General features: G+C 38.3%; 1 protein-coding gene across 1 annotated transcript in view; it reads right to left on the bottom strand.

Moving 5' to 3' along the window:
- Nucleotides 1-26485, bottom strand: part of LOC108973771 (hemicentin-1) — a 181207-nt gene that overhangs the window by 15878 nt on the left and 138844 nt on the right. Inside the window, exon 4 of the mRNA XM_018941246.1 lies at nt 25446-25578. Within this exon, the coding sequence (XP_018796791.1) occupies nt 25446-25578 (133 nt within the window). The remainder of the gene's footprint in view (nt 1-25445; nt 25579-26485) is intronic.

Below are 26485 nucleotides of genomic sequence, written 5' to 3'. Positions count from 1 at the left end.
TTTATCTGGCTATAGAGCATCCAGGAAGATACATTTCCGTTTAGCTCCTGCACACCCCTTACATGCAGTGGTGGTCCATATCGTCAACCCTTGTCGTTCCTTCTGTCCATTGCATTGATTTACTTTTTGGATTGTTGTTAATTTGTGGACTGCCATATTTGTCTTTCAAGGGCCGACGTGGGTCAACGCTGTTGTAGGGGAACCAGAGCCCTAAAATGCGGCAAGGCCACCGTGAATTCCCTTTTCGGTCCGATGTTGAGAAAGCTCCATTCGAATACAGCTGAATTAACCGCTTAGCTGCAAATCATCCAATAGGCACGGGAGTCGCATAACACCCTGGATTAGAAGGTCACAGCTTTTAGTTGCCGCACGCAAGCAGCGTCTGGCACCACGACAAAAGTGCCTGCCTGATGAGTTCAATCTTTGAGATATCGATCTGAAATTTCGCAACTTCCTTTTCTCGCCAAAAACCTGCTCAATTATCACAAAGGCCGATATCGGTACACTGTATTAGCGAAACAGAACTTTTTTCTTCTGCAAATGCGCCTGTTTTTCAGCGATTTCATCCTTCACACGGTCAAGTAAGGCTATGTAATAGTCGCGTTGATGATACTTCCTTGTTCAAAATACAGACACCTTTACCTTGCCAGCCGACTACTGCGGTTTTCCACACTTTGGAGCTGGTTCATTGTGTTCGATACAATCGGATGACTGTCGATTGGACTTCGGAATGAAATGATGGCGCCATGCTTTATTTATTGTCACATATCGAGGTAAAAACTCGGGTTTATTTTGTTTGAACGTTTTCAAACACCGCTCTGAACCATCAACTCGTCGTTATTTTTTATTTATTTATTTATTTTTTTTTGTTTGGTCAAGAATAAGCTCCAACTTTGCATAGAGCTTTTTCATACTCAAATATGTTTAGGTGTTATCCTTACAATGTCCGCTATGTCGACAATGTCGAAGAATTTCATTTTGAGAACTTTTTTCGCGGTTTTCAATGCTTATTTCACCATGACTAAACTAGCACACTTTTCCTTGATGGTCAGCTGATCTACATATTTCGTTCGCTTCGCTAATTTCAAAAGGTTTGCTAATCAAATACCGCTTTGAAAACCATTACTCAATATATGAGGTTGAAAGTATATAATTTTTGTTTATACCAAAATCCTGAAATCTATGCTTGATGAAGCTATAAAAACATTTTGAGCTGTGTAAATATAACTAGCAAAAACAGGTAACCCTAATACAAATATCAGAATTATATGTCTATAAATATGTTTGCACTTAACTGTCTATATGCATACATATGTATATATACAGCTTAGTCTAGTCATCGAACTTACTAGTATTAGAGCCGCCTCAGGCGAAGCTCAGTCACTTTTGTTTCGGAACGTCACATGAAGTACCCATAAATGGCTTTTGGCAAAAACAAATTGCTTGTGTGTACATAAATACTTATATATACATATACTTATACTATATACATATATATAGAAAGTTTATATGTAGCATAGCAGACATACATATGATGTTCGACTTTATATCGTATTACCTTCGTATATGCACAAACAACACTCCCTGCAGTGATCACTCCAGCGCTCGACATCACAATACAATCGCTTGCTTGCATTTGCCCTTCATTGCATTTTTATCGCATTATTGGTCCTTCCTTTAGGTATTGACCAATTACAGGTAATAGCAGCAAAGTGGCATAATGGATATGGAGAGTAAACTAAGTGACCAAGGGAAACCACTGCAATATTGCTTTTAATATTTATTGCACATTTTATGTTTTGTAGCTGGTACAATGCGTAATCTTTGACTCCTTGCCGCTCGTGTCGGACACAAAATGCCTCTAAGCCATTTCATGTTGATACTTCGTTTGTGCGGCTCGTTGAGGCTTGCTGAAGTGTTGATATCCAATGCGCTTGAGGGAGTTAGTTGATTGAGCACCACTTGAGATGTTGCTCTTCGCACTCAAGTGAAATGTGAGCGCTTGAACGGCACTCACTCACATACATATTTATAAGCATACACATACTTATGCATATACATATATATATATGATTATAACACATACTTATGTATATATATATATATATATACTGTGCATATATTGTGGAAGCAAAGGTGTAAAATGCCACACTTTTATAAGCAAACAAGTAAATTATGAATAATTCAAAAGTTATCAATTTATAATTACGTGACGTCAACTTAATGAGTTCTCAGAACCAAAGATTCTATTATTCGCATAGAATAATAAATTAAGTAACAATAAGAAATCTGGAAAGTTTGGTTCTTTCTGGGAGATAGACTATTACAATTTGAACTTTCAACCTTAAAGGCCACGAAATAGGGAATGATTCAGTTCACTCATCTTCGAGTCAACTGATTAAAATTGTATATACATACATATACACTTTATAAGATCTTTGATGTAAGCAAGAGATTTTTGGCACGAAAATTCATCGTTTCGAAGAGTAAGTCATCTCAGATGTCTCCAGAGCTCCAGAAAAAACAATTTTCAGATTTGCTTAGACCATAAGAGTCCATTTTGTCATTTACATGACTTTAGTCTATTGTGCCCACAATCCAAAGCTCTTCTTATCAAAGTTAGTTATCTGTGTAAAATTTTCTTAGACCACAATGTTCTAGCAATCAATTATTTCGGAAGTGAGTAAAAGTTTGTAGTAAATAACTTTCTTTTATTTTTTTAACCATATTGCCCTTCCAAAATTCTGTCTAACAAAAATTCAGTTAAGTTCTATCGCACTGGTAACCGCCGACCCTATAGATGAAAGATATGCCATCAGTAAAGGAATTATTCCATCTTGTCTCAGCTCTTAGTAATTGGAGTACCCAGGCCGTAGCTGTATCATAAAATACGATTTTTGAATTTGAATGACCTTATTATACTCTTATTAATTTATAAAGGTTCATAGCCACTCCTAGAACCTAAATTCAATACTACCTTCTTCTTTTTCTTGGTTACTGATGTAGACCCCGTTTACGCGGTTATAGCCGAGTTAACAACAACGCATCAGTCGTTTCTTCTTTTTGCAATGTGGTGAAAATGGGATATTACGAGTGAACCCAGGTTCTTTACTATCTGGTCTTTCCAACGGAGTGGAGGTCTTCCTCTTTCTCTGCTTTCGATGGCGGGGGTACTGCTTCGAATACTCTCAGAGCTGCAATATTCTCTTTGTTCTCTTCCATCCGGTCTACATGTCCTTATCAGCTCAGCCGCTGTCTCTTGATTCGCTAACCTTTGTCATTGTCGCCGTATATCTCGCACAGCTTATCGTTCCATCGACTACAATACTCCCCGTTGCCAATGCGCAAAGGACCATAAATCTTCCTCAAAATTTTTTTTTCAAACACTGCTAAGACCGCTTCATCAGATGATCTCCATGCCTCTGTATCATATTGCAGGTTGGAATTAATGAGGATTTTGTAAAGTTTGGTCATTGGTCGTCGAAAGAGGGCTTTACTTTTCAATTGCCTACTCAGTCCGAAGTTGCAACTGTTGGGAAGAGTCATTCTGCGTTGCATTTCAAGGCTGATATTGTTGTCTGTTTCCAAGATATATGAAATTATACACGACTTCGAAGTTATGACTGTAAATAGTGATGACAGCAGATATTTCGTCTTGTCCACGTTCTCATCCAGACGCATACGTTTCGTTTTCTTATCCAAACTCTAGAATGCAGAACTAACTTCGCAGTTGTTGAGGTCTAAAGTGTAAAGGTCCAATCAGAGCATATTTAGGTTCCAATCCTCGGATATGCTTTCATCCGTTTCTTGCAAAGAAGCTGATGCATACTCCTTATCAGTGCTTCGTAGACGCTATTCGAACCTCATCATTGTCAGGCAATTGAACATCTTTTCCATCGTCATCGATTGATCAGCAGACTGGAGAAGTATTACCTCCATAATATCAGTATGCTCTGTACATTACCCATTAGATCAACACTTTGGGTTGTACTAAACAAGAGTACGCTCCGGAATAAACCAGTGTCTCGCTAAATTTTGGATCTTTGGGATCTATATTTGTAAAGTCCTGCTATAAAGCTTGTGGTGTGTTAATCTCAATTCCACCATTTTCCCAATTATATGATTGGCGGTATGTTAAGACCAATAAATTTTCAAAAAATATTTAAAGGTCAGCACTTGCAAAAATAAACTTCTTAATTAGAAGAAACCCTTATAAGAACCATAAATATTCACTACTAAACCCACAGTTCGTTAACTAACACCTTTGTCTCGACCATAATTTAACAAAGGACTTAATTGTAGCGACAAAGAAAAAAATAAGAATATAAGATTATGTCTGCGAATCAGTGTATTGAAATTCGATTTCTTGCACAGTTGCGCAATAAGTTGGTGTGTGTGGTGTGTGAAAATAGCCGAAATGTGGTATTGGTAACATTTTTGCTTTCGATTTAATTTGACGAAGCCAATAAAACTTTATTCAATTTGAACGTATGTAGCACACGCGTCTATTCAGTCGAAATGAAAGTAAGGAGGAGCACTTTCTTTTTCGGATGAAAGACGAGGGTCATAACCCAGCCGGTATAACCACTGCAGCGACATATAAAAGTTGAAAAGCCAATTACACAACAACGAAAACCAGAAAGGTCATAAAGGCCAATAGCCTGCCATACAGTCATTCAGCCTTTCGGACAGTCGTTCGGTACGCCTAACGGTCGCACGAACGGTTTTGCAATGCCGGCTGAGTGTGCCAGTTAGTTAAAAATAGATTGAAGAAGATATAAATGGCAATTGAAGGGACGGTATTGAAAGCAAATCCAACCGCCTTTGCGGTTTAACACATATGTACTCATACATACATATGTACATGCCGTATATTGCGCAATAAAAATATCGCACGACACAAGCGAATGCGTCACCACACACATGCAAAGATATCATGCATCCAAACATAAGTGGTACAATAAAAGTCAGACTAATGGGAGTGGCTTAGAAAGTGCCCACAAATTAAAGGATCAACGCATCCGTTGACGAACACACATACATACAAATATACAAAGTTGGCTATCGGCAATTCAAATATTTATAGGTTTGCGTATGCGTAAAAGCTAAACCACAATGACTATATCGATTTAGTTGAGCATATACAGCTTTCATTACAATAATTCCATAACTCCCAGTGCTTTGAAATGCATATGTAAAGCTATACGAATTGGAAGAGTACTCAACCTACAAAAAATCGATTTTGTAAAATCGCACTTTATTTTCCGGACTATGCTTGTTTAGCTCGGTACACTCGACTCTGCGATGTTCCAACTTCTTTAACACACTGAAATGTCATGGAGGAAGAACACTTTTTTCTTGGTCAAATTTAGGAAAATTCGATAGCAATTCGATGTCATTAATTCGGCATAGTAGAACCGTAGACTTATCTGTATTGATGGGTCCCTACACCAGCTCTTAACCCTGCGGAAGGATGTTTTTGCTACCAGAGGATACTTGGTCTAAGATCTGAAGAAGTGAACCGCTTGAGAACATTGCCGGCCATAACCGCATAAGCGGTGTCTACCACTATAAGAAAGAAGAACCCCGGACAGTTCCATCCTTCTACAGGTAGCTGATGTAGAACACAGAAAACGATGGCCATCATATTTTAGTCCGCTAGAAAATGTTTCGTCTTCTACGGTACAAATTCGCCGGATGAAGTCCACGGTTTTGCCTTTTTAATAATAATTGGTCCATACCAGTGGATGAAAGATCCGCCGACGGTTAAGAAACGACACAGAAACTTTTTCAAATTGCTCTTAAACAACGTTACACATTGCTGTGATGGGATCTCATGGTTGCAGTTTTTGTCCGGAATAAAAAAAAAAAAAAATCATCGTTGCACAGAATGCTTCGACAATTTTCTCATATCAAACAATTCAAGCTGCATAAAACCCAAGCAGGCTTTTGGGTTGCCGACTGTCTCATCTATCTTGAGAACACTCAACAGAGAGTCTGTCAATACAAGATTGTGTCTATTATCATTCATGGTAGCCATTATTGGGGTACCTGGGAATGGCTCATCAGAAAACGGCGTGTGTCTTTGACCAATTCAGGTGAAATAAATCACATTAACCAACTACAAGAACGAGGCTAAATGCTTACTGATTCGCACTCCAATACGATAAGTGTCATATATCTTCAACAGTATAAAAAAAAATAGCTTAAGTCGAGATAGTTAAAAATTCGTTCGTGATGATCAAGGATCGAAAGTAAAAGATTCGGATATATTAAATTTCTCAGAAGGTTGGTAATAACCAACGTCGGAAACCCTATTAGTTGTATATACCGCATGTTCCAAGCAGAGATACTTTTTCAAGAGTATTTTTTTGACAGATCACGATTTCAGTATCGTTTTGGTATTACTATTTGACAGAAGCCACTCGTCCTTCCCCAGGGACATGACTCGCTTTAAGGGCTCATGAACAGTACCAAGAAGATCTGACGTTTTCGAGCCAAAATTTATCCAGCGATTCAAAGGGTATACGGGTATGCATATATAAAGTGACCACTTTACTGGACAACTCAATACGGCATGTATGTATGTATATCTAAAAGCATTTTCAGCCTATCACGGTGCGTCCAACAATATTCAGTTAGCACCAGCAGTAACCAACAAAAGTCAAAACAACAAAAAATATTGCAAAAAAGAAAAACAAAAAATTTTGCTTCGAAATTTGCGCATAGAGTAGTTATGTATACATATATGTATGTATATATGTTGAAATAAAAAAAGTAAATTTGTTCACAGGAACAAAATTCAATAAACACTGTCTAGAATAAGAAGCGGAGAAGGGTAGAGCGTGTCGGCATGGACCAAAGCCATCACACTTCCATATTTGTTTTCTGGTCGTAACTATTTGCAAGGTTGTTATTTTCATTGCTTTTAGCCTGGGTTCTGTTTGCACATAGTATATGCATGCACACACATTTATATGTACATAATGTGAATTGAGCGAAGTGGCCACGTGGGTGGTCGGTCATGCGATAATATAGTCATTGCTAGCACAGCTCCGGCGCTTTATGTCCTCTGCAATGTCCTCACTACTCATATTTCGTTTTTATGTACTTTATTGAAATAGAGAGAAAGAGAGAAAAAAATGTTTTTTTTTTTAACTTTTTCACGACGTACTCCGTTGATGACAATGAATTTTGAAAGCCATTCAACCTTGGGAGGTGTGCTTTTGGTTGAACTCCTTCGTCAATTGGTGTTCGACAAATTGAACCTAGAAAGTTGAAGGTAGGGTTAGTATAGTATAGTAACTTCTCTTTGCAAATACACTTTAAAAATGTACTAGGATTTCTGATCAAAGGTAGGAAATGAATATCGAAGGCAGCAGAAACGAGTAAACCTTGAAAATTTATTGGTATGTTCTGCAGACGAAAAGATTTGATACGGAAAACATCGACAACCTTAGACGCATGTCTTCGCTTTCGCAGATCGTATACATGATTCAACCTGAGAAGCCAAGCAATATCAATTGACGGAAAAGAACTTGAGCATGTCCCCGATGATCAAAAAAGAAAGGAATTTAGGAACTACTGAAAGATGTTGACATAACATTCTGGAAACATGGGTATAAAATAGTAATGAACACACTCGGAATTCGGGCAAAGCCAACTAACTAAGCCGCTCTCGAAATGGATCACCTCGTAAGCGAACTCTTCCTCACATGCGATAAAGCTAGTCATTCTGAACAGGCAACAGAATTTCCACAATTCACCCTCGAAAACCCGAAACTGAGCGCTGGCAAGCTCAATACTAAGAAATCACCCTGCTCGGGCGGGATCCCAGCAGAAATCCTCAAAATAATTGCCAAAAATTTTTAAATTTTGAGCCGAATTGTTCGTGACATGTAAACAGAATTTAAAAGAAATAAAACTTCAAAGAAAAATGTAAATTAAATGAAGAGCATTGCAATTTGTGCAACTGTCTCGTAATTTCCAGCTGCACTTCTGCTTGCAACAAATAATCTGAAGCCTTTAAATGTGATTACTCAAAAACATTTGCTCCATAAAAATGTCTAACACTGTAACAAAGAACATCTGAATAGTTTCGTCTTTATCGAGTTCAACTTCTGTGTCAATTCAATTTAAAGGAATAAATTCTACGMGCATACATGTGTATATGTAATATATGTACATACATACATGTACATGTATGTACATATATATTACCAATAATTGCAAGAGAAATGTGGATGCAAAAGATGCAACAAAAAATTGTGATGACAGCAGCAATGCATGGTCGAGTGAAACTTGCTTACATTATATAACATATTATATGTAGAAATGCTTGCTTAGATAACCCTTACACATGTGTATGTATAAGTATGGTAAGTATTAAGGTTGTAAAGATATGAGATGGTGGGAGAATAGGAGAACTGCAGCGAGTACAGAGTTACAGATGTGTGCTCAAATATCTGACAGAAATTGATTGGCATCAACTTCTTTCAGCTTTTGGAAAAAAATATAAAGATATTCTTAAAAGTTTTAGGGAATATGAAGTTTCAATGAATCTCAAGCCGCTAGATGGCGTCAAGTTAGAATATGTAACTAAATTGTATTTATAATTCGTCCTGAATAATTTCTAAATTGGGCTAAGTTGAAATTTATATGTCTATATTAATTCAAGTATAAAAAATTGGTTGACAAACGCTTCTAAGAAAGTCTCCCCAAATATGAGTCCTTGATAGCAACGCCACAGTTCTCTGGTCATAGTTCTATTTCGATTCCAAATATTTGAAACAATAATTCGTTTTGTGGATCTTGTAAGAAATTAAATTAAACGTAAAACACACCCACAATGAAAGAATCGAAACAGATTCGGCTAAGACACCCCCTTTTTATTAAGATGATGTAAAGGATTACAATTTAAGAGCAAGCATCGGTCTGATCCGATGAAAGTACCTTTGGCGCAACGGTCGGTAAATTCAGCCTTCATGATAAAACAAATGGGTTGAGGCTGATCGCCCTCGCCGGAGCCAGAAAAGTGGTTTTCTGTGGTACTAGATTCCTGCATAGGAAAACTCATCAAGCTACTTGGCTGTCTGGAAGACACGTCTACAGTGTTTTATACGTTCGTACGCTCCGAAGTCCTAACACTGACCCTTGTTGCAACCAAGATACACACCCGCCTGCAGCAAAAAACGCCAATCAAAAAATACAAGGTCTGTTCGACGTCGGGAAGATGCAATCACAACAGATTGTCGTACGATTTTCTACCCGACTTGCACTTCTGCTCTCTGAAGCACTCAACACGTGGTGGATGGGATCGATACCGAGAGTTGAAGAGGACAGCGGCACACATTTGCAGACAAAAACAGAGGAAGGTGCGTGAATACGAAGAGCTTGATAAGCTGACCGACAAGGGCAAGATGCGGCGGAAAACAGAAAGTTTCAAGGCTGGAGCATAATCTTGTAGATACTCAAAATGCCAAATCTTGGAAAAAATCATCTCTTCGTCGATCTACTCCTGAAGAAAATAGTTTAAGCTCCAGAGCTGAATAGAAAACATACAATCCTCCATAAGAGTGTGCAGCTGCCGGCTTAGGCCGATGATATTGATGTTTTCTCCAAGTAAGACGAAATATTTCCTGTCATCAAACAAACAGTCGTCGCACTTGGCTTCCAAGTCAATGTTGACAGTCAAAACTTCCGAGCCGTAGATAACTTCGTCTACTTCGGAACCAGCGTTAACACCAGCAACAATGTCAGCTTCGACATCCAACGCAGAACGCAGATTCTTGGCAACAGGTTCGGACTGAGTAGGCAATTGATAAGTAAAGTCTTCTCTTGACGACCAAAGACCAAATTCTACAGGTCATTCATCATCCCCGTTCTATTCTATAATGAAAAGGCATGGACGATGACAACATCTGATTAGTCGAAGAGTTCTCGAGAGAAATGTTCAGCAGAAGATTTATGGTCCTTTTTACGTCGAATACCCCAATCTATGGAACGATGAGCTGTTCGAGATATACGACGAAATGGACATAGTTCTACCCTAGCTGGGTAATGTCGTCCAAACTATATGCATATCTATGCAGTCTTGGCCATCAGCGCTGCGCTTTATTGAAAATAAATCGTTTCCGAGAAAGTTTTTTTTATAAAAAAAAAATTTGCAAAGTTGGCTTGTTTGAATTTTTAGCACTTCCGGTAGACAGATTTAGCACTTTTCTTATGAAGGAAGCACCGTAATTGTTGCTACTTACACAGCCCGGTGCAAAGAGCAAACAATGATTGTGCGTACAAGTGGTAGAAAAAGCCAAGAAGGCGTGCTAAAACAACGTCTCTGACTTTGCTAAACATTATCTTGGAAACACTTTAGCACAGTCGGTATTCGCAGAAGGATTACACAATTCGCTAGCTTATAAACTCCGATTCTTTGTTGTCTAAACACAAGCAGAAAGCGTAGCAACAACACCGACCACTCCAGCGTTTGCTTACTTACATCCGGTTTTCTTTCTTCTTACAGTTGTCTTTTTTGCTATCTGCCTCTCAACAGTTCTTCCCATCTAACCGTTCGTACTTCCTTACCATTTTCCTTTTATCTTCCGGTCGCTATTCGCAACCCTGCTCAGTAACGGCTCAGTGTTTTTATAGCGGTATTTTCTGGCTACAAACATTCCGTTTCGCGTGTATTGTTCTCTTGCTATAATCCTTTGTAATTGCGCAGTGCTTTCGCATTTTTTTTTTCGATTTTGGTTGCCTATCATTAAGGTAGGCGCCACTTGATTGACCTAATGCAGCAACGAAGTGCCATCGTTAGTGTGTTCTTCGATACCTTCGGAGTACTGACAAGGAGATGAGCGCGAAAATTATGTCAAATGCCTAGGCTCAGTTGACTTAAACGAGGTTATTATTTTTAATGTTACAACCGCCTCGTAATTATGCTGCGCAAAAAGTTCCGAACAACAATGACGGCAATCTTTAGCCGTCACTAATGCCAAAGGTGTGCAGCTTCAGCACCCACTCGTTTGGTGTTGCTGGCCTTGTAGTGGGTTTCAATTTATGACTTTGTGTGGCAAGTAACCCCTGTTTACCGGCTCCCACTGTTTCCCACGYGGTTCCCCCCACAGGTAAGCAGTTGTTGCTGCGGTTATGCCAAACACCGTTGGCTGGAGTCGTTGACAGCTTTAATGCACTGCACATTTCGTTTGTTTTGTTAACCCTTCGCCGTTGGCGGTCTGGCGACACACGTCAACAGCGCCAACACTTTAACACACACACGCACATTTCGTTGTACTATAATCCGACTTTTTGAGGCAATTAAGCCAGCGGCAGTTTAGTTAAGTCAAAAACAAAAAATAAAGTTATAATAAATGTAGTTAATTACCAACCTTCACCCCTCGCGCCGTAGCGTAAATGCGAAACCCTGACCGCAGTTATTACGGCACCCTCGAAAATCCACTCAAATGAGACTCGCCCATTTGAAGTGCGTTGAAAGCGCTTTAAGTGCTTGTGATTTCCATAAGTATCTTAATTGTCCTTGAAAAATGCTTTGGCACTAACGCTGTGACGGTGCTTTATTATTATTGTATTTTGTTTTATTTTTTTTTTTTTAATGATTATGCGCTTTTTTAAATGTACATCCCTAAAGACATACATTTATTGCCATATTAATTTAAATCCTCATATTAATTAAGATCAAAAAGTCAATTGCTTATTTTTTCTTTAATAGTGCCACTTTATTCTCAATCAATTATCTTTAATGTGCTATTAATTACAGTGAAAATAATTTGTGTTGGCCACCCTTGTGAATTATTAATATAAAATCTCTTTAGCGGCTAATGTTTTTTTTCGAACTCGAAAGCTTTCCTTGTTGGCAAACTTTATACTTTTCTAACAAAGAAAAAAATTAAAACTTTAATTGAAAATTTCGAATTCAAAAAACGACTGAGTTTTTCACTACATCTTACATTATCATCCTGAATTTCATTCTAGACTTTTCGGAAAGTGAAATAAATTTTAGGAATTCGACAATATAGAATAAATATACACCACAATACTATTATTCAGCGAGCGGCGCTCATTAACATTTTTGGTGCATTAAGGTTCACTCCAGCCACGGCTCTTAACGCTATCTTGCACCTATGTCCCGTAGACATCGTCGGAAAGTGTATGGCTGCTAAAGTTGCTATCAGACTCAGAGAATCTGGATTCCCAAAAGAACACGTATCTGAACAATCGAAAATCCTCTCACACTTTGACTTCATACCGCATCAACTGGTTCATGGAGTCGTCGATTTGTGGAAGCAGTTGTAGGAGATGGACAATGAGATTGTTCACGGATAAGTCAAAGCTTGGGGAAGATTGGTAGAGGGATTTAATGTCAGGAGCTATCTATCAACTCCAACTTCACACTTTCTAACTATTGCAGTTTTTGCCTAGCCAAACTTGCAGGTTTAAAGGTAGCAGTTGATTTAATGCGCTGGAGTGCAGCCTCTTTCAAAGAAGTGACCTTCCACTCAGAGAGCTAATGAGCTAACAAGAAAAGGCACCCTAGAACTGCTATCGTTAGCGAGTCGGTGCTCCCATGTCCTCTGGTGTTCACTATTATCTAGGCTTCGCGAAAGCTTATCGCTAGCCATCGGTACGATATAGATTTTGAAGAATAAATTATGGATTTTAAAATTATGAACAGTCTTTCTATTTTTTGCTAACAGTAGCATGTCTGCGATCTTTAATTTCCCAAAGTGATTGTTATTTTCCCCACATAATCTTTAATTCCAACATTAAAAAAAAGTCATTTTCAATTTCATTAAATAGTGTCGCCAGTCGACACATCCAATTTAACAGTACCTGAAAAATACTTTATTAACGCTATTTCCTGTTTACACACGAGATCTAACTAAACGATAAACTTTAGTTCGCTCACTACACACATCCTGTGGCCACACAATCTTAAAACTGACCCAGGAAAATAATAAAAGTAAATTTTTCAATTTTTTAGCTTTTGTTGTTTTGCGTGAAGATCAGTGTAAGGGATGCTGAAATATATATCTATAGTTACAATATTCTTATGTACGAGTGTGGATGTAAATAATGCCTTTAGTTGTAAATATTTCTGTAAAAAGGAAACAGATGTGGGTTACCAAAAGGATAATAACGGTTGAGTTTATAATAATTGGAAGACAACATACCCAATAATACAAATATAGATAGTTGCAGGTGGTAATTGAAAAGAGGATGAAGGTAAAATACCACCAAAAAGGGTATACCCAAATTTTAATTGCTTGTATTTTGCAAATCATAGCATTCGTAAGCTTAGGTTATGGTTAGCTAGTTTCTCAGAAACGAATTCAATATGCCATTTAATGTTTGGTGGCAGTTAATTGATTTTGAGAAGTATTAACTAGTTAAGTTCGAATGGAATTCCATAAACACTGGCGGTTAATTGAAACCCTCCACCGCTTTTCCGGAGTATTTTCAGCAATAATATAAATTTATATGTTATATAAATTTGAAAACATTTCTACTAAATCTAGTAAGCAATGAGGATAAAGGAGGAATGAATCGTTATTAGAAGAGCCTGTTGTGAAATCAATATTTCTAAATAAATGGTGGAATATGTAAATTTTGCGTTAATTTTGAAACACCCTTTATAAGACACAAAACAACTTTGAAAAAAATTGTCGTACACTGAAAAGAACTAATACTAATTCACATTTTAAAAGATATCTAGGGTTTAATTCTAACATGATGTCACCTCATATTCCTCACACAATTTTTACAAGCTGAGTCCTGCGAAACGTTTACAAGTGCTGGTTGCTGATCAATACTTACTAAGCTATGTTATTAAGGGTATCACTTCAACTAATGCGAGACAAGTCCTTGCTGCACGGAACGTAACACTCTAAACTAACCCACCAAATACACAGCGATCATATTCACAAGCTGGACGAAGGAGTATAGACTTGACCTTAATATTGCAGTCGATGGCATTGAAATTCCTAAGATTTTAGGTGTGACACTCGATAGTCTGTGCTCTTTCACTCTTCACACGACCACGGTTATTCGCAAGTCGCTAGCCAGCAGCAAATTGGGAAAAACAAAGAAACGTTGTTGGTAACATACAAGGCAATTTGCCGGGATGTCTTTCACGACGCCAATATGTTCGCCTGAATACAGAAAAACGCAGACGAGAAAGCTTCAAACATGTCAGACTATTACGAGATGCCTCCTAACGAACACATGCACAGAGTATGATGAACTCCTCTTCAAGCAGTTTCTGTTGGGTTCTTTCCATGGAAATTATTTCTGCAGTCATCTGCTTAAAGCGCAACTACCTCGTATGAGCATCTTCATTTGTGTCGATGATATAACCCGACCAGACTTCGACGCAACTAACTCCAAACATGCACCATTCGCCGCCATTCACAGTGGAGCCATAAACACCTTCACCGACTCCCTCTCAGTTAACGGCGTACTTGGAGTAAACCCACAATCAATTGCAGTTAACGAGCTCGAAATGCTGCTAGAATCGATAGTGACCCTTACGCAGCTTCCTTCTAGATACTGTAGCAGGTTAAACTACTACATATCAAATATATGTCCAGCATGCAACGAGTACCCGTATGACTCTAACCACCTCTTTGAATGACCAGCTAACCCTCTGTCAAACCTTCCTAATATTCCGAGCTCATCGAAATAGCAGATAGAAATCTGGGCCTACCGTTGAATGACCTCGATGACAACTTATCTTACAACCCTAAAAAAAAAAAAAATTTCGTTTGTGACTATGTACATATATGTATGTATGAACATATATAATTACATTTCCGCCACTTGAAATCAGCAAGCGTACTTTTCTAATAATATTTATTACGAAAATAATTATTTCCGGCATATACTGCCAATGGCAACAAAAGACACACCGTAACGAAGCGAAATTTATGGCCAACCGATTTCCACAAAAGGTGCAATAATTTCGAGAGCAGCCAAGAAAACAACAAAATATACCAGCAACTTGGTGAAAGCCGCACAAACAGAGGGCAGAGTATCAATGTTTAAATTCGAACTTTCACCAACAAAATAAGTTCTCCTTTGGCTGTTGTTGCTGCCCCACCACGATGCTGTCGCATTATTGAAGTTTAGCGTAAACTGAAAATAATTACAATTATTGTATGTAGGTGTGGGTGTACATAAGTATACATATGTAAGTATGTCTGTTACTGTGTTAGTGTGTAAGAGGTCACCACTATTGTTTTAAGTGAGCCAAAAGGAAAAAGTACCAACAATTGCAATGTAATCAGTATTGGCATGGCAACGTTCGGTGAAGAAGCAGCCGCAAACGAATTGGAGAAGGGTAACAAAAGTGGAAAATACTGCAAACGAAGAATATCTGTAGTAGTCAAGTGAACGAACTATACGCTTCGTTCCTGGCTGGCTGCCGATAGTTGCCGTGCTTAAAAACACCCTGGCTGTATACACACATATACATAGTATATATGTGCTATTTCGTGGTACTCCTAGTGACCATGACTCACCTGAGTTTCGGTTTCAGAACGTGCCAAAGATGCTACTTTTATCAGCAGCCAAATATTCGCTTACATTCCGACATGCTATACGGCATACATACGTTTGTACAATTCATCTGTAATAGGGTGCTTCCATCGCACAAGTTTTAACAACTGATTTCTGAACTTAATCCAAATTAATTTATTGTTAAGCCAAACATACTCAGCTAATCAGGATATAAGAATTTATTTAACTAAACTTATAATGCTTAGGTATCAGCCAAACGACCAAAAATAAAACAAGAAAAAGCATTAACTTCGGTTGCACGGAAGCTAAAGGGAGATCAATTTCAACGTGCCCAACTTTTTTTGGAAAAAAACTCACAAACTTCTATTTTAATGAGGAATGTTTATTATTCTTCGAATTAAAATTCTTTGGGATATCTTTTTTGAAGATTATCTCTTTCAAATGTTGTTGAAACGTCTGAGATGGCCGTTGAGTCCAATTTTCGGTTTTCGGTCGAGCATTTTGACTGGTACACCAAACCGCTGTATTTCTGGTTGGAATGACATCTCTTGAATCTCTTCAGGTTCCTCTTTGTCCCAAATGCGGCAATATTGCTTGTTTACATGCCCATTGTGCCAAAAATGGGCATCATCGCTTAACAAAATTTGACTCGAAAACGTCGGATCTTCTTGGAACTTCTCAAGAGCTCACAGAGAGAGTGATGTCGTTAGGAAAAATCGAGCGGCTTCACTTCTTGCACAAGCTGTATCTTGTACGCTTTCAATTTAAGATTTCGCCGTAAAAGGCGACGTCAGTCCGAGTTGCTTCGAACTGCACTGAATCAACTCTTCATGATCTTCGTATACATATTCGTGCTATATTTTCTTCGCTGCATGCTGGACGTAGTATATTCGATCGAATATTATTCAATATTGAATACTGGGTCTCAAGATGGATGATAGTTTGCGAATATTAGGCTCAGTAGGCCGATTATGTTGACCATAAATTAAGCAAATAAGACATGAAGTTTCGTAATAAATTTGAACAATTTTCAAACGTTGTTCAGGCATAAGTTTTCCATGACAAAATTCCAAACAATACTGACCAAAAGTGGCATGACTGCTTGACACGACTAATGCGTGGTCTGTCAAAAAAACGTCAATTGAAAAAAGTTCCTCTACTTGGCCATTACGACTTACTTTGTGAAGTCTCCGACATATAATTCTAGGTGTTACAAGCTTCGTTGCAAACTTAATATAGCCGGTCTAGGTTATATTGATGCGTAAGTACTTCAGCAGATTTCTTTGCAATAATAAGAAGAGAAGAGAAGTTAGAAAAGCCATGTCTCTTCTTAATATCAGTAAAAACGAAATATTTGACTCCGATAACTGTTTTAATCGATCTATTTTTGCTGTGGATGTTGATGATTGGTCCGGATTATTCCATGTATCTCTGCTTAAGATCCTTAAAATAAATTCATTCATCGTCAGCGACAATTCAATGCAAAACTGATTTTATTTCGTGCTTTTGAGCCAAAATTTCACACGAGTTTTTTTTTTTTGTTTTCTATTTGGTTTTCATTGAAACTCATGTGGCCGCCATTTTTCACTATTTTGAATCTTTGCCATAGCTTAAAAATGGTCTGAAATTGTTTGTTGTCCAAAACTCAATTTAACAGCCTTTTTTTTTGGACTCAAATTATCATCTTCCTCCAATATTGCTTGCCATTCGGCGTCTTTTTCATTTTCCATTTCTCAATTCAAAATCATTATCTTTGAACCGTCGAAACCATCTTTTGCATGTTGCTTCTGAAAGAGCATGATCACCATATGCCTCGACTAGCTTTCGTTGCGTCTCTGTAGCACTTTTCTTCAAATGGGAATAAAAGCTTAGTGGCTTCCGCAAATCATGACTTTTCGTTGCAATGAAAACATATAAAGTTATTTGTTCAATGACTGTAAGGTTATTGAATGTGTTTGACAGATGTCACTTCATACCGGTACATCGGTATATAGCTTCATATACAAATAAATAACTGCCGTGCAAAGCCAAATATCGTCAAAAGTTAAATTTTGCCAAAAAGAAAACGGCACACAGGAGTCATCTTTCTCAGCCGGCACACTCACCGAATTTTGAGGTGAAAACATACTATGTGCGGATATATCTCGTTGACTATGCTTAAGGCTATCACCGCAACAAATGTTTTATACTACTAGTATTACGCGTTCCATTTTCGTTTCAATATGGCCATGGCTTTCGCAATGGCTTTCTGCGTAATTCTTAAGTAAAAGTCAAGAAACCTGTGCAGCGGTGCTAGCTTCCTGCCTTCGCATAGCAGCCCAGGTACTTTCCACACTTCTATTGCTTTTCTGCTAGATATAGCGCCGGATACTTATGTACACATATGAAGTGCTAAATAGCTGTATTGTGTGCTTACACCTAAGCGGTGTTTTACATGCATACATACAAACATACATACAAAAACATATATATATGTATGTATATTTTTATGCCGGTATACCTACGCTTAATCTTAAATGTTTGTACCTATTTAGTTGTTGTACGGACACTCAACCGTAAAAATTAACAACGCAATTCCGTGGTGAGGACATACAGGGTGTATGCCACAAAACTTTCTTAAGATTAACAAAACTGTCATTGGAGAAAAATATTTTCAGTTTTCAACCGTTTAGCAAATAAATGCCTACGACAGTATGTTAGCAGCAGGAGAAGAATGCAGCAAGAGAAAATGAAATAAATAATTGATAAAAAAAAAGTCACATGCTATTAACTTCCGCATACATCCCCGCACCTTTTATATACGACTATGTATACGCAATGCTGGAGTTCCCACTCATATGAGACACCTACTGGAAGCCAAGCACGCAGAACATTGCTTAATGATGCGAAAGTGCTGCGGCATGTGGTGCGAAGAAAAAACAAATACAACTGAAAATACGAATGAAACAAAGCAGACTGAGAAAATGCTCAACACACAACAGGAATTTACTAACAAACGTCATATACAACGGTATAAATAGATGTTGTAGATATTTAAGATAAGTGGGCAAATTACAAAACTTTCTTACGGTCGATTTGAAACCAATTTTAGAACAATTCTAACTTTATAAGAAAATTTTTGATTTTCACCTGTTGTTGTCAGAGTCATGTATGTATACATCTTTACATAGTATGAAGAAAAATTTTGGAAGAGTATTCGCAAAAAAGATTTTCAATGACAAAGTTTTTTAGAGAACCTTTGAATTAATTCAGGAAATGCACTAGGTATGGGTTGAGTAAATCCGAAGTTTATTGCTCGTATGCCCGAGAGGTGGAGCTGCCTCTTAATTCGCTGAGTTATATCACTGTTGTCGTATAGCTCGCACAGCTCAACGTTAAATCGACTGCAGTAATTTCCGTTGCCAATTACCTACTCAGTCCGAAATAGTACTAGTACTGCGTTGTATGCCGACGTTGATATTATTGTTGGTGTTAATACTGGTTCCAAGACTCATATGTACGTATGTATAACCATAATAACCCTTAAAATGTATCTGATTTATCGACTATCTCACCTACCACAATAAACGCGATCCCGCAATCCTCGAACTGAAACCCATCGTCAACAAACTAATGAGTCCTTATCATTGTGGCTACCGACCTGGTAAATCAACCGTCGTCCAGATATTTTCGAAATGTGAGCTCTTAGAAAATTCAAAGCTGCTAGCTTCGCCTCTATGCTACAATGTCTAAATTTGGAAACACTACACATACGACTATTTAAAATAATGTCAAGCTCAGTCAGAATCCCAAGAACGTTTCCAAACCGTTCGGACATGGCGGCGCCGTAACGATCGATTGCTTTAAGTCTGCTGCGATCCCTGAGACGTCGTTTAGAAACTCTCGACTGTTAGTTCCGACTTTCGCATAGGAAATACTTTATAATCTCCTCTTCTTCTGCTGCTGCAGACAACTTACACAACAGTCTTTCTATGGCGTTTCTGCTAATTAGACAGTGAACGGCTAGCACTCCTGCACATCCCATATTCATGCTAAGTTTGCATGATTGTCTTCACCAATACTCAGCTATATATATAACCTGTTTGCCGATTAAATATTTACAAGTAGCCAGTGGTATATAAATTCCCGCTTTTCCGGTGTCCAATTGTAGGGTGATACCGGTTCTGGCTAGTTCATCGGCTTCAGAGTTAGCAGGAATATAACTTTATCCCCCATCGCAGGTTTATTGTGATCTAATATTGTTATCTAATGTCCTATAGATCCCTTAAGAGATCACTGCATTCCTTCACTAACTTTGACGAAAACCTAAGAGGGTGAGCATATTCCTTGCAAGAACGAAAAGGTTTTCTTTAATTTCTTTGATTTCCGCTTGGAAAGCAGTGGTCTGGTAAACGGAAAGCGATTTTATTTTGGTTTTTCTCGCCTTCTCGCCTTCTCACTCAAGATATTGGGTAGAAACGGTTACTATCTATCGTAATTTCTGGTATTCTATATTGCCCGGTGAATAATACTTGCTTTGTGAAGCTAACATTTAAGCTTCATCCGTACGATACAGTCCATCGATTTATGTCATTTAATATTGCTTGCCTAAAGTTAACCAGGGTATTCCGGAGTTTACATCCAACCGAAACTGCGTAATCATAACATGTACTCCCGCTTATCTAGGTCTAACAACACTTTATTCATTTTCTAAACCCTGAGAAGTGGAAGGAACACCTACTCCATGAGTTCTCCTCGAAGACACCAGATGGAAGGATAAAATAGATACAGGCTTGGCAATTCATGAAATCTCTAACTGGCGCTGTCATGTAACGTAACCACTGTAACAGTCCACGAAGTAAAAATGACGCAATCAAAAAGCTCTAATCATCCACCTGTCATTACTTTCTATTTCTACTCGCTTCAAATGCAAATATGAATGCATCTATATTTAACAATAATAATATTAATTAGAAATAGAATGGAGCTGTTATCATATTAAGTGTGCAGTTGAGGTAAAAGGACCAGGATGCATGCGGTGTTGCCATTAAAAATTCAATGACAACTCAACGTCAATCGCTACTATCCACAACGGCAATAACCACATAGTTGCACGTTACCGCTGTATGACCCCTCGACTTGGAGCCATAAATAAAATCAATGACGTAAATTGGAATGCTCGTTTGCAGGCTGCTCGCCAACTGACAAAAAAACAAGCACACACTCACAAATGTAGGTACGAGGTTGATCCAATAATTATTTGGCCAACAATAGAATAACGAAAAAGTGGAATAATTACGATTAATTTCTTAACTTTTGTCTCCTTTAAACTTGACACACTTGACTCAGCGATTCCAATACTTCTTTCATTCATGAAATATACGTCTACTGGGATTTTACGATTTAGGCTTCAATGTGCTCGTTAAACTAGTTGAAGTTCAATATTTCGGTGTAGTAAAGACGTGTGACTATTCTGCCTTGTTTCTCGTAATCGAAGTAGATCATACCTTGCGGATCGCAGAAAAAATTGGAATTTACATATCCAGCTTATAACACAACATTCTCCATCTTCGGAGTAGATTAGTCGACTGCGTGTTCCAAAAAAAGGTAGAATTAGTCAACTGCAGGGTTTAGCAAGTACATCATCCAAACGTTCTTTGATGCAAACGTTCGCGATTTCTCTTCGAAAATGTGATCGAATTCCCAACAGATATTGATATTTCTTTAATTTTACTGATATTCAAACCTGATCTACGAGTCTGGTTCGGCTGAAATTATGGTAGTTAATCAGGTGATCCAAAAATTAGGGGTAATATGATAGATAGAAGGTACTATAGGAATATAATTGGATCTCTGATCTCAGTCTGTAGAGGCTGACAGATCGGGCAGACTGCGAGGAATGTCAAGACTAAGCAAACAATCTTGTGCAATCGTTCCGCATTGGCAAGGCTACGCTTTAGGTATTTGGAAGTCCCACGGTATGAGGCATTGGAATAGGTGAGCTTAGAGTGGCCAAAGAGTCTGTTCAAAGCTCAAGCACCCTAATGGAAGACTACTCTTACTCTACTCTACTACTCGCTTGGACTTCATAACAGAACTCCAACTGATATCGTGCCAAACATGGTCCTACACTACATAATCAGGTGAAGGCTAAAGAGCTATCGAAACGCCCTCGTATCTAGTGCAAACATGTAATACGTTTTGCAGAGACATTAGCGAGCGCAGTGTGGAGGTGATTTGATGCTGCCGCCCCTTAAGTACTTTATGGAAATTAAATTCAGGTGCTGCTTCATGCTAGCTACAGACGCAAATCTGTTGAAATACCGCCAATTCGGCGGACAGAAAAAAACCGATGAGCTGACGCTGCAAGCGCTGTGGGTACTCCACCGAGATTTGTCTTGTTAAGGATATCTTAGCACTACTCTTTGCTCCATTAAAAATCAATTGTGAAATATGTAGCACGAGGCAAGCGACGAGTGGACAGCGGGACGAAGAAACGCAAGGACGCACGGTAAAGATGTGTTGGTTAGCAAATGTTGAATTTAGCTCAGACGGTAACGCGCACGAAAGATGGTAGATAGATGGCCGAAGATAGAAGACTAAAGGGTCGAGAATTGCTCTCATTTAAATTGGCTCGGCGAACGCTGAGGCACGTATGACCGCGTCGCATGCAACAATTGCAATGATACTAAATTAAAGCGCTTGTACGAATGTGTGTTACTGTGTGTGTGTCTGAATATATACTTAGAAATGTAACTTTATGCTGCTGAGCGTGAATGAATTTCTAGTCGCTTGTAGTTTGAATTTCAATTTGATTCCATTTGGCGACATTAGCGCTGGCATTTGAATTTATTTTCGTTGTTAAATTCGAATTGGACTTTGAATATGAATTTGAATTTGAATTTAAATTTGCATTTGAATTTGAATTTATATTTCCCGTTGCATATGCAACATTGCCATTTCTGCTTTGCATTTGCAGCTGTTTTTCCCTTTTCGGACTGCATTGTTGTTTCATTTGTTGTACGCAATCAAAGTAAACTTTTGAAGTTTGGTGAATTGAAATTATTTGAGTTGAGTGTTGCATCATCCTTGCCAGAGTAAGCACTTTAACTTTTAGGCTACCATCGAGCTATAAAACTTTCAAGTGAATGCTTTCCACTGCTTTATCGATTGGAATTGTCGATTCGTTCTGATTTGCGTGATTCATAAAGTCCAAACGCCGAATCGCACGGCCGAGGCGACCGATTGTCTGGCCCATTTCACGGTTGTTTGTAAGTCCTTAAACTAAAAGAGTCAGATATAGGGTTATATATACCAAAGTGATCAGGGTGACGAGTAGAGGTTGGATGTCCGAATGTCTGTCTGTCCGTTCGTCCGTCTGTCCGTGCAAGCTGTAACTTGAGTAAAAATTGAGATGTCATGATGATGACTTGGTACACGTATTTCTTGGCTCCATAAGAAGGTTAAGTTCGAAGATGGGCAAAATTGGCCCACTGCCACGTCTACAAAATGGCGGAAACCGAAAACCTATAAAGTGTCATAACTAAGCCATAAATAAAGATATTAAAATGAAATTTGGCACAAAGGATCGCATTAGAGAGGGGCATATTYGGACGWAATTTTTTTGGAAAAGTGSGCGTGGYCCSGCCCCYTACTAACTTTTTTGTACATATCTCGAAAACTACTATAGCTATGTCAACCAAACTGTATAGAGTCGTTTCCTTCAGGCATTTCCATATACAGTTCAAAAACTGTCTCTTATACACATCTAGATGTGTATAAGAGAACACCCTGATGACATGTACCAAATATGGGTGAAATCGGTTCACAACCACGCCTGAAATCTCGATTATCACTTTATCATGCGAGAGTATAAAATGTTCAGTGACACCCGAACTTAGGCCTTCCTTAGTTGTTTTGAGATGCAATGGTGACTCAAGGAGTAGATATGGATTGCTGCCTGACCAATAACGCATATTTTGCTTATTGAAGCAGACATTTAGTCCCATGTGATTTAGTGATGAGCCTCATCACTGAAGCCAGACCCATTCGCGAACATACGACCTTTCTGGTGGTTAAGCGGCTTTAGTTCATGCGCCAATTTGATCATGTTAGGATTTAGGCCAAGATCATTTCGCAAAATTCGCCACAACGCCGTCACAGAGATGCCCAACGCTTGAGATCGACGTGTGAGAAACTGATTTGGACCTTTTTCAATTGATGCGCTAGCGGCAGCAATATTTTTGACACTACGGGCACTTCTTTGTCTCACTGGCTATGGAACACTTTGTACCGTGCCGGCGGACTCAAATTTTTCCACCACACACTCAATTGTTGATCTGAAAGGTTGATTATAGCTACCATAGATTGGACGTAGCGCTCTTAAAATTGAGGCCACTAACTCCGAATCTCGGTAGTAAATTTTAATAATTTCGACTCGCTGTTGCATAGCATATCTTTCCATAATTGAAATGGCAAACTTTACTTTGGAGAAATGTAAAAAGAGCAGAAAAAGATATGCCGTCGTTTGCTGTCCCTATCGGTCTACTTTTGTAGCATCCCTATCGAAAACTTTGCTATATATTTACATATGTAAAAGAGAAGTGCTTAGCTGTTAGTATTTTATCAACAATATGGAAAAAGTAACGTTTGGTGTTGTTACAGAAGCCAAACAAAACAGTTGGAGATCCCAGAGCGTATCGACCACTGTGCATGATACGATCGTTACAGAATCCCAAAACTCAGACATATTTATTGGGGATTATAAAACACTATCTGTCCGATAGGTTGCTTTTTTACGATACTGGCGAAGGCATCAAACGATATGCTGTCACACATGGGGTACCAAAATGGTCCATCTTGAACCCTCAACGGAAAATACGTTGAAATAATCGGATACGCTGACGATATTGCTGTATCAATAGTAGCCAAAAAAATTCCATCAAATTCAAAGCGCATGTGTATATACATACATTGAAGAAAATTAAAAACTGGCTAACTTAACTTAACATCTTATATGGAACACTTTCACATTTGACAATATATCTTCACGAAATTTGGTATGAGTTAATGTTTATAGAAGTAATGTAATATCAGAAGAAATCATTCAGATCGGCTTACTTTAGCATATAGCTTCCATACAAACTGAACACATAGTTACTCAAATAAATGCACCTGTGAAGGAAATTTAGCTTCGGTGCAACCGAAGTGTAGCAAACGAAGCTGAACAATTTTCGCTAAGAGTACACAGTTACATGAAGAACTCTCCATGTCTAATTTTATAAATATACGGAAAAAAGCTTCAAGAAAATGTCAGCAAGATTGACCCTCCGACTTAGGTTTGGTGTCCATCGAAGTATCTTTGCATCTATCACATCAAGAACAAGCGAAGTGATCAACTATTCTTGAAGATGTTGGTTTGATTAGATGGCTAATACCTCAAGATGGCGGGGATCATACTTAAAAAATTTTGTATAGTCCTTTATAAAGTCAGACGAAAAAATTCTGTAGTTGGCTATCAGCTATGAATAAAATACCCTGAACCTATCACAAACTAATTAGATGTTCACTCTTGCAGCATGAATCCCAATACGACAGTGTGCAGTTAGAACTGTTACAATCATTTATATATGTACCCTGCAGAAAGCCTTGAATTCATTAGACCTCTTGCGTTTTATACTGGAACAAAAAGACCTTCCAACTGAATGGCTGCTGGTGGTATATCAACGCTTGCTGAGCTGTGCGGAGGCTTAAGAAACCGGTAGTGAACCACAAGTATATCATGTTAATTAACAATTAACGAATTGTTAACACATATTTCACCGAAATCAAAGAAGTAAGTACAGAAGCAAAGTGATGCAGCTACAAGAGCGCTGTAGCTTAAATTATCCCGTATTCGTTTGTTATCTTTTTGTTTTCTATCCTAGCTTACTCACCTATAACATTCAACCGGAAAGCCATGGAGATCTTCGGTTCCGTATTTACTTGACATTCATAGATGCCGCTGTCACGTGGCTGCGCGTACTTCACCTGCAGCGTCCAATCCTTGAAATCAGCGGTGCGTACAACCTGTGAATACAAAAGCAGGCAAGTTGAGGCAATCGAGCGCACATTTGCGGAAAGCTAATAACGTTGATTGTGTGTGTGCGTAATATTATATATACTTGTGTGTACGCGCGGGTGTGTTACTATATACTTATAATCACGTAAGCCAAACAACAACAAAAGCAGCGCGCATTTCCGGACGTGCGTTCGACAAACGCAGCGCAATCAGAAGTTCAGCAGTGACACGGACAGCGAGTCGAAATTAGTTGCCAATATGTTAATTGGAGCCGAAGGGCGTGATATGCGCACGCGTTAGTTCGAATCAAAAATTAACTTCGTTGAAAAGTTTGCCATTTTAGTGTTTTGTTTTGGCATGTGAGTGGTACAGATCACGCTGCGAGGTTGCTATTTTTATGCTCCCTGAATAAACACGTTTCTACATACATAGATGTATGTATGTATATATGTACGTCTGTCTTGTAATCAAATATTCGCCAAAATCACTAGAAATAGATTTATATTCATTGCTTGTTTGCAAAGTGTAAGTAAACCAAACTCTACACTTTTCGCACAATTCTTAAATGCAATTAGAAAGCATTTGCAATTTTCGCATTACGCGAGTTTTTGCTGTGAAAGTTCGAAAGTAAACGCATTAGTTTCAACACGGAGTTGATTTGTGCGCGCAAATAATGAAATTCACTCAATTTTCATTATTCAATAAATTCATTTGCTATTATGCTAATTGCACTCAGCTGCGTTTTCAGCGTTTTTGCGGCGGAATATTAAAATTGATTATATTATGTTGTTAAATATCTCCCTTCCGCCGCAACAGAGCTCGTATCTGGCAATACTATAGATCTTTGAAAGTTCTTGACATTACCTACAAAACGACGTTATGCATGATTAGTTTGTATATTATGTTCAACAGTTA

Source organism: Bactrocera latifrons, unplaced genomic scaffold (assembly GCF_001853355.1).
Source record: "Bactrocera latifrons isolate USDA-ARS-PBARC rearing strain unplaced genomic scaffold, ASM185335v1 scaffold_50, whole genome shotgun sequence".
Lineage (NCBI taxonomy): Eukaryota > Metazoa > Arthropoda > Insecta > Diptera > Tephritidae > Bactrocera > Bactrocera latifrons.
Note: the sequence above shows the minus strand (reverse complement) of the source record. Positions and strands in the feature narration are given on the sequence as shown.